The 6,994-nt window shown below is 41.9% G+C and overlaps 1 protein-coding gene across 1 annotated transcript in view; it reads right to left on the minus strand.

The window, feature by feature from the left end:
• Positions 1-3,323, minus strand: part of MMP2 (matrix metallopeptidase 2) — a 32,745-nt gene extending 29,422 nt beyond the window's left edge. The window contains exon 1 of the mRNA XM_044661411.1: positions 2,988-3,323. Coding sequence (XP_044517346.1) covers positions 2,988-3,140 — 153 coding nt within the window. The 5' untranslated portion in view covers positions 3,141-3,323. The remainder of the gene's footprint in view (positions 1-2,987) is intronic.
• Between the last annotated feature and the right edge of the window lie 3,671 nt (positions 3,324-6,994).

A 6,994-nucleotide genomic window follows, 5' to 3' on the forward strand; every position in this document is an offset into this window, starting at 1 on the left:
AGTGGTGTTGGTGGTTATAATTCTTATGATAAGCATATCATACATAAGAAATCAGCTCCCACTCCCTCTTAGGCATAAAGTAGGTGTTTAATAAACATGACTCTGATCCACAGGGATCACTTATCTGGGATCAGTTAGTGATGTAATATTTTCTCTCCTATTGGTGAATAGCAGCCATATATCTTTATCTGCCTGGAATGCTTCCTTCTCATCTTTGTCTACTGACTTCACTAGGTTCCTTTAAGTACCAAATAAAATCCTGTCTTCTATAGGAAGCCTTTACCAACCCCTCTTTATTCCAATGTTTCCCTCTTTTAATTATTTCCTATTAATGTACCTTGTTTGTATCTATGTTTGCTTGTTGTCTCTTCCTTTAGATTGTGAGCTCCTTGAAGGCAAGGACTATCTTTTGCCTATTTCTATATCTCTAGCATTTGGCACAATGTCTAGCCCATAACAGGTACTTAATAAATGTTGATCAACTTACCGACTGATTATATATCTGTATGTTTTATAACTTCTAGTGAGCAGAGACTGTAGATTTTTTCATATAATGCCTAACTAATTGTTTCCTGTTCATATATTATTTCACATCAAATGACCATATATACAATGTGCTTTGCAAGGCTTAAAAGTACTCTATAAATCTTAGCTAGTATATTAGAGGTAGTAGTGTTCTCTCTTCAACTACACTAGAAATTCTTTAAAAACAAAGATCAGGTCCTTCTTGCACTGTCTTTTTTTTTGCATTATTAGATACACATTAGATATTTAATAAGTACTTTCTGAATTATCAAGCATAGTAGAAATAATATTAGCTCTCAATTAAGAAGACCTGGTGTTCAAATCCTACCTCTGATGATCATTATCTTTATAACCTTGAAAAATCATTTAACCTCCCTAAATGGGCATCAGTTTCCTTAGCTGTAAAAAGAGGGTTTGGACTAGATGAATTGTGAGGTCCCTTCTCACTCTAAAACTATGGTTCTAATTAATCCTGAAAGATGATGATTAGTAAAGATACCACCACAAATTGTATAGAATGTTCAAGCTGGAAAGAAATCTGTTATTGTTTAGTTTTGTCCAACTGTTTTTGGTTCTATTGGGTTTCCTTGGAAAAGATCCTAGAGTAGTTTGACATTTCCTTCTTCAGCTCATTTTATGGATGAAGAAAGTGAGGCAAACAGGCTTAAGTGACTTGCCCCAGTCACATAGCTATTATGTGTCTGAGGCCAGATTTTAACTTGGGAAGATGAGTCTTTCTGATTCCAGGTCTAGCACTCTATCCACTGCATCACCTAGATGCCCTGGAAAGAACTCCAGAGACTACCTAGTTCAACTTCCCTCACTTTCCCATCTCATCCAAGGGCTTGATACACTTTTATTTTTATGTGATATGGTTAGAGTTTTAAGCTATCTCTCTTTATGACCTAAGCCCAGCATGGACAAATGCCTCAGATGTTTCTATTTGGGAGGACTCTGCATCTGGTTCTGTCCTTGGCAACCTCTCAGTTGAGGGCTATCCTAAATGATCCAGGAAATCATACTAGTCCTTCCTCTAATATGATTCCAGGTTTTCCCAACTTTTTTGAGCTTTTGGAAATGATGGATCCATCACTAGATAAAAGAAAGACCTTAGAATAAGAAAGGTATTAGTCATGGGAGTCATATATTTAGAACTAAAAAAGTAATGTTGAGGCCATCTAGTCCAAAAACCTAATTTTACAGATGAGAAAACTAGACCCAGAGCCTCTACTCTGCTCAGATTCCATAGGGAGCACTTTCTTTTGATGTGAGCATCACATTTGAAGGATAATGACAGAGAGAAGAATATCCAGAGGACACATCTAGATCAGTGAGCGGACTAGAAGTGTTTATTTGAAAGATGAAATAAAGTTTTAGAATGGAGACAAGAGTGGGTGTTTTGAAGAGAGAAAATGGACAGGAAGGTAAAGAATATGTTACGAGTCTTCATCTACTTGAATGCTCTTAATAGGGTGGAGTAACTGGGCAATTTGGGGCTTGATGAAAGGAAAATCAATTAGAGCAATACAAAATTGGAATGGGCCGCTTTACTGAGTGCTGAATGGGTTTCCTTTCCCTGGATAGCATCCAGTGGATGTTAACCGACCACTTTTATGAGATGCTAAAGTAGTAAGTTCTTATTAGATACAGCCTCTGAAAGTCTCTTCAACCCTGGAGCACGGTTTTTTGTTTGTTTGTTGTTTTTTTGTTTTTTTTTTTAAACAAGTTCCAAGAAAAATACTGTCCAGAGGTCAGGTTGAAGATCTCCTCCCACCCTGCCCCTCCTCGCCGCGCCCCGATTTTGGATCCCCCCGCCCGAAGCTTTCAGAAGAACCCATTCTGACCGCCCAGAACTAGCGTTCCAAGCCGAAAGTGCTCATTAAAGCTAGATGCTCAGCAGTCCGGAGCCACACAGTAATTGTCCCTCCAATTCTACTTATGCAATGATGTGGTGAGTGCACGGAAAACAACATCTGAACTGTTTCAAGGAACAGTCCAGGCCTTGGGGGAGGGGCTTTCTGGCCCGCCTAGTTCCCCAGGAATGGGTCAGGGGCTCCCTGCTTCCCCCTCCCTCTTTCTCCCCTAGCTGTGTGCCGGCACTGATTAGGAGTTGCGGGAAACCCCAGCTAGCCTCGCGCCTTCATCCCTCCCTCCCTCCCTTCCTCACTCCTTCTCCCTATCCTCCCTCCTGCCCCTAGCCAGCCACGGTTCTCTAAAGTCCTAGGAAACTTTGGCCGTGGACTCTACATCCAAAAGTCTGACTTTGCCAACTCCCTTCTCCTGGGATACCCAGTCCCTTCCCAACCCAAGGCAGACCTCCCACCCTCCAGCTGTCTCCTCTCCCCTCCCCTTCTTCGCCCCCGGGGGAACTGAGTGAGCCAGCTCCCTACAGCTGTTTTCAGGACCCCCTCAGCTCCCCTCCCCCAACCCCCACTCTGCTGAAGCCCGACCAAGACACTCACTACAGCCAACTCTTTGTCTGTTTTGGGAGAGACATCGCCTGGAAACTTGATGATTGGGGACGGGGCTGCCCAAGTTTGGTGGAAAACGCTGGAGTGGAGCCAGAGGGCACGGAGAAGGAATCCAAGGACCCCGGGGGCCGCCGGAGTCATCATGGTCGTGCGTCAAAGGGTCTGTGCTGTCGCGATCTTAGAGGGAAGCTCTTTGAGTCTCCAGTTCACGTCTCCGCCTTCTTTCTCAGCCGCACATCGTCTCCAGCCCGCACGCCTAGCAGCCACTAGCTCGCTCCTTCCTCTCCCCTCTCCTTTCCTCCCTCTACTCTGCTGCGCTCTGCTCCACGCTGCCTGCCCTTTTGCTGGTCCCAGCAATTCCTTTGTATGTTTAAAACCCCAGATGCGCAGCCTCCAGCCACCGCAAGAGGAAGTCTGGATCCAGCGGAAACACGGGAAAAGGGCAGTTACCAGATGTGGCCGGCTGGGCAGGGAGTTGGGAGAGCAGCAGTCAAATCTGTGGCCTTGGGGGGAAGAATAGGCGAATTCCCTCCCTCATCCCTCTCCTACCCTACCTCCTCCTCCTGACTGCCCTAGAGTCTTCGTGACCATACCCCTGGGACCTAGTGGTCAGTTTACAATCCAGATCATGTATGCTTCATCTCTCTCCCCCACCCTTCAACATCTGGGACGGTGACCTTTGAAATCGATAGTCCTGAAGCGTTTTATTAGACCGCAACTTAGTGAGTGACGTTGGGAAGAGTTGAAGGGAAGAAGAGTAGCACATAGCCTTGGGCATGGAGAGACTGGGAGAGAAAGATGATCAGATGATGAGATGTGGAGAAAGATAATGGGAGAAATTGAGAGAACTGGAAAAGAAGAATAAAGAGTGATGATGAGTAGGAAGGCAAGCAATGGAAGATGATGTCAAATAGCTAGCTGTGGAGAGAAACAAAGAAAGAGGTATGGCAAAGTAGTGAGGGTCCACTGGGATGAATGGACTTCAAATTTTCCTCTATTGTTGTCTCTGATTCAGTGGTGGACAGACTGAACAAACATTCAAAAACATTAGGCTTTTTGGTTTGCAAACTACTCTTATGACACAGGTAGTGTCAGTATCATTAAACTCCTTTTCTGGGTCAAATTGTTCAATAAATTTGTGAACTCTTCAGTGTTCTTCCTCCATTGGTACAGATTGCAACTCATTCAAACCATCTCATCTAGCTATGTTTTCATCATATAATCAGCCCACTTCCTTTTCCAATTATACATTTCCAATGATATGTCCCTTATGTCACATCTTGTGCATCTATTGTCATTGGAGATGCTCACTGGTATCTGCCATGCATCTCTCCATTATCCTTTTGGTTATTAATAACCTTGATTCTTCAGGGATTTTGATTTTCAAAGATTCACAGTCTTAGGGAATCTCTGATAGAACATTTGGAGAGAGAGAGAGAGGCAGAGAGAGAGACACACAGAGAGAGACACAGAGAGAGAGAGACAGAGAGATTTAACAGTGGTAGGAATCCATATCATTTGAGATCCTCTTTCTTACCTAGCCTAGGTCCTAGGGCTGAGACAAACTCAACCAAACCAGAACCTTAGGAAGAAGGCCCTGGGAAGTCTGGCCATACCTCTTAGCAACTTTGAAATTCCTCACATCACATCTTCTTAGAGTTGCAGAGAGAAGGATTATTATCCCTTAAAATCCACAGAGACAATACACTTGGTATCACAACATCATATGACTTAGAGCTGGAAGAGACTTTTCAAGGACATTTAGTACATACAGCTCATTTTACAAATGAAGAAACTGAAGCCCAGAAAAAATCAAACCTTAAGATTCAGAAAATACTGAGTAGGATCTTTTTTCAGTAATTCTGAGAACCTCTAGTCCAGTAGTAGTAGGACTGCTGGTATGGGCTGGTTTAATCTCCAATGCTCTGCTAGCCACAGAGGCACCTAGCAGGAATGGGCAGCAGATCATATGTATGAGGAGGAAGTAAAGAAGGGTGTTTAATGCCTGGCCTCTTTTTAGGTTCCATTTAAAGCTCAAGTTAGGGCTTTTTTAGTACTATGATCCAGGAAAGGGCAAGCAAGACCTTTACCAGAGGAGCAAACATCTTTGTCCAAGAAGCAGATTTTAGAATAAAAAATAATTATATACAAGAGGGCCAAGAACTGGGTCTTGCTGTGCTTGGGATTTGGGTTAGTAGGAGGTGGCAACAGAGATAGTCAGGGTAATTTCCTTTCCTAACTCACTCTAAGTCATCCCTAGATCTCAGATATATCCTTACATCTTTTGTTAAGCTTCCTCACCTATCTGCAAATAGTGTCCCCAAAGGCACAACTCCATCTCCCCTAGAGATCCCTGAAGATAGCTTTTTTATCCCTTACCTTCAGCAAATTGCCTGAGTTCTTTCTCTGTAAATATTTTCCCCTAAACTCCTGTTCCCCAACCACTAGTCTGCCCCCTCCCCCAACCCTTGTTCTTGGCTGAAATCCCTGCTTTTGTCATCAGACCAGATGCAGAAACTCTGGCTTATGTGGAGTGGGCAAAGGAGATGTCTCTGGATGTGACTCGGTCTTGCAGGAGCCACAGTCAGATTGCCTCAACTCAACAGACAGAAGTCATTCCTAAGAAGTGAATGGTTTCTCCAACCACTCAGGTGCTGCTGAATATCACTAGCAGAAGTCACAACTGTACATATTTGAGGCCACACTATGAATTGAGTTTTTCCAATCTTAACTGGGCTCTTATAACCACGCAGCAATCATTTTGTTCTTTCTTGTTTGACTCTATTTCATTTCTCACAGAAGCTGTTTTTCTAAATCTTCTCCTTTCTCCTCAAGCTTTCTATACCACTCCTTCCCTCCTGTCTCTCAAATGACCTTGCTTTCTCCTTTTTTTTCTTTTACTCTCAGTCATAAATTTAAAATCATCAGCAAGCAGAAATATTCCAATATTTAAAGAAAATAAAAGGATTGCATATGAAACCATAAACTTTCATTACAAATAATGTGTTTTAAAGGGTACATTAAATTTTATTATTAATTTCATTAATTTTTTCCATTTCATTTAATAATTATTAATTAATGTTGATTAATAATGATGATTAAAGTGATTAATTGTTCATATTAATCAAATTTAATAAGGTAATAATAAATTTGCTCTACTTGTGTCCCTTTCTGAACATTATTTTCTTCTATGTATTTTTCTAATAATTGATTGGCACTCCTCTCTTTCTCATACATTTCTATTACTTCACACCAATTCACTCACCCCCAAAACCGAAACCCTCTCTTGTAATAAATAAGAATAGTAAAGCCAAATACATGTATTTTCCTGGGAAAATAGAGGTCATGAGCATCCACTTGTCACTCACTCAGCACTTCAAAAAATGCAGCTTCCTCCTTCCCCTTCCCTCCTCTTTTGTTCTATTCTTTGACCAACAGTTGACCCTTCTTTACAGAAGGCTCACCTCTATTTGTGTCCTTTGTCATTTGTCATCTCTTCCAATCTCTCTAGAAGCATAACTTTATTTAAGCTATCCTCTTCTACCTTAAATTATTCCTCATTTATTGGCTTCCCTCCTTTATCACTGCCTTGTTGTGATGGATGGGCTTGTGCAGTTCAATGAGACTATAAGCTATGCTAAGACAGACAGGTCATAGTAGAGAGTTCAAACAAAAGGTGATTAACTACATCAGTGTCTTTACCAAGAAAACCCCATGGACAGTATTAATATGATACAAATCTATGATATCAAAAGATGAGCCCTTATGTTGGAAGGTGTCCAACATATTATTGGAGAAGAGCAGAGGACAACTACAGGTAGCTCCAGAAAGAATCATGCAGCTGCACCAAAGCCAAAAGGAAGCTCAGCTGTGGATGTGGCTGGTGATGAAAGAAAGTCTGGTCCTGCAAAGATCAGTATTGCACAGGAACCTTGAGTGAAGATCTATGAACCAAGATAAGCTGGATGTGTCAAACAGAAGATGAAACATTTAAACAT

Source organism: Gracilinanus agilis, chromosome 2 (assembly GCF_016433145.1).
Source record: "Gracilinanus agilis isolate LMUSP501 chromosome 2, AgileGrace, whole genome shotgun sequence".
NCBI classification, from domain to species: Eukaryota; Metazoa; Chordata; class Mammalia; order Didelphimorphia; family Didelphidae; genus Gracilinanus; species Gracilinanus agilis.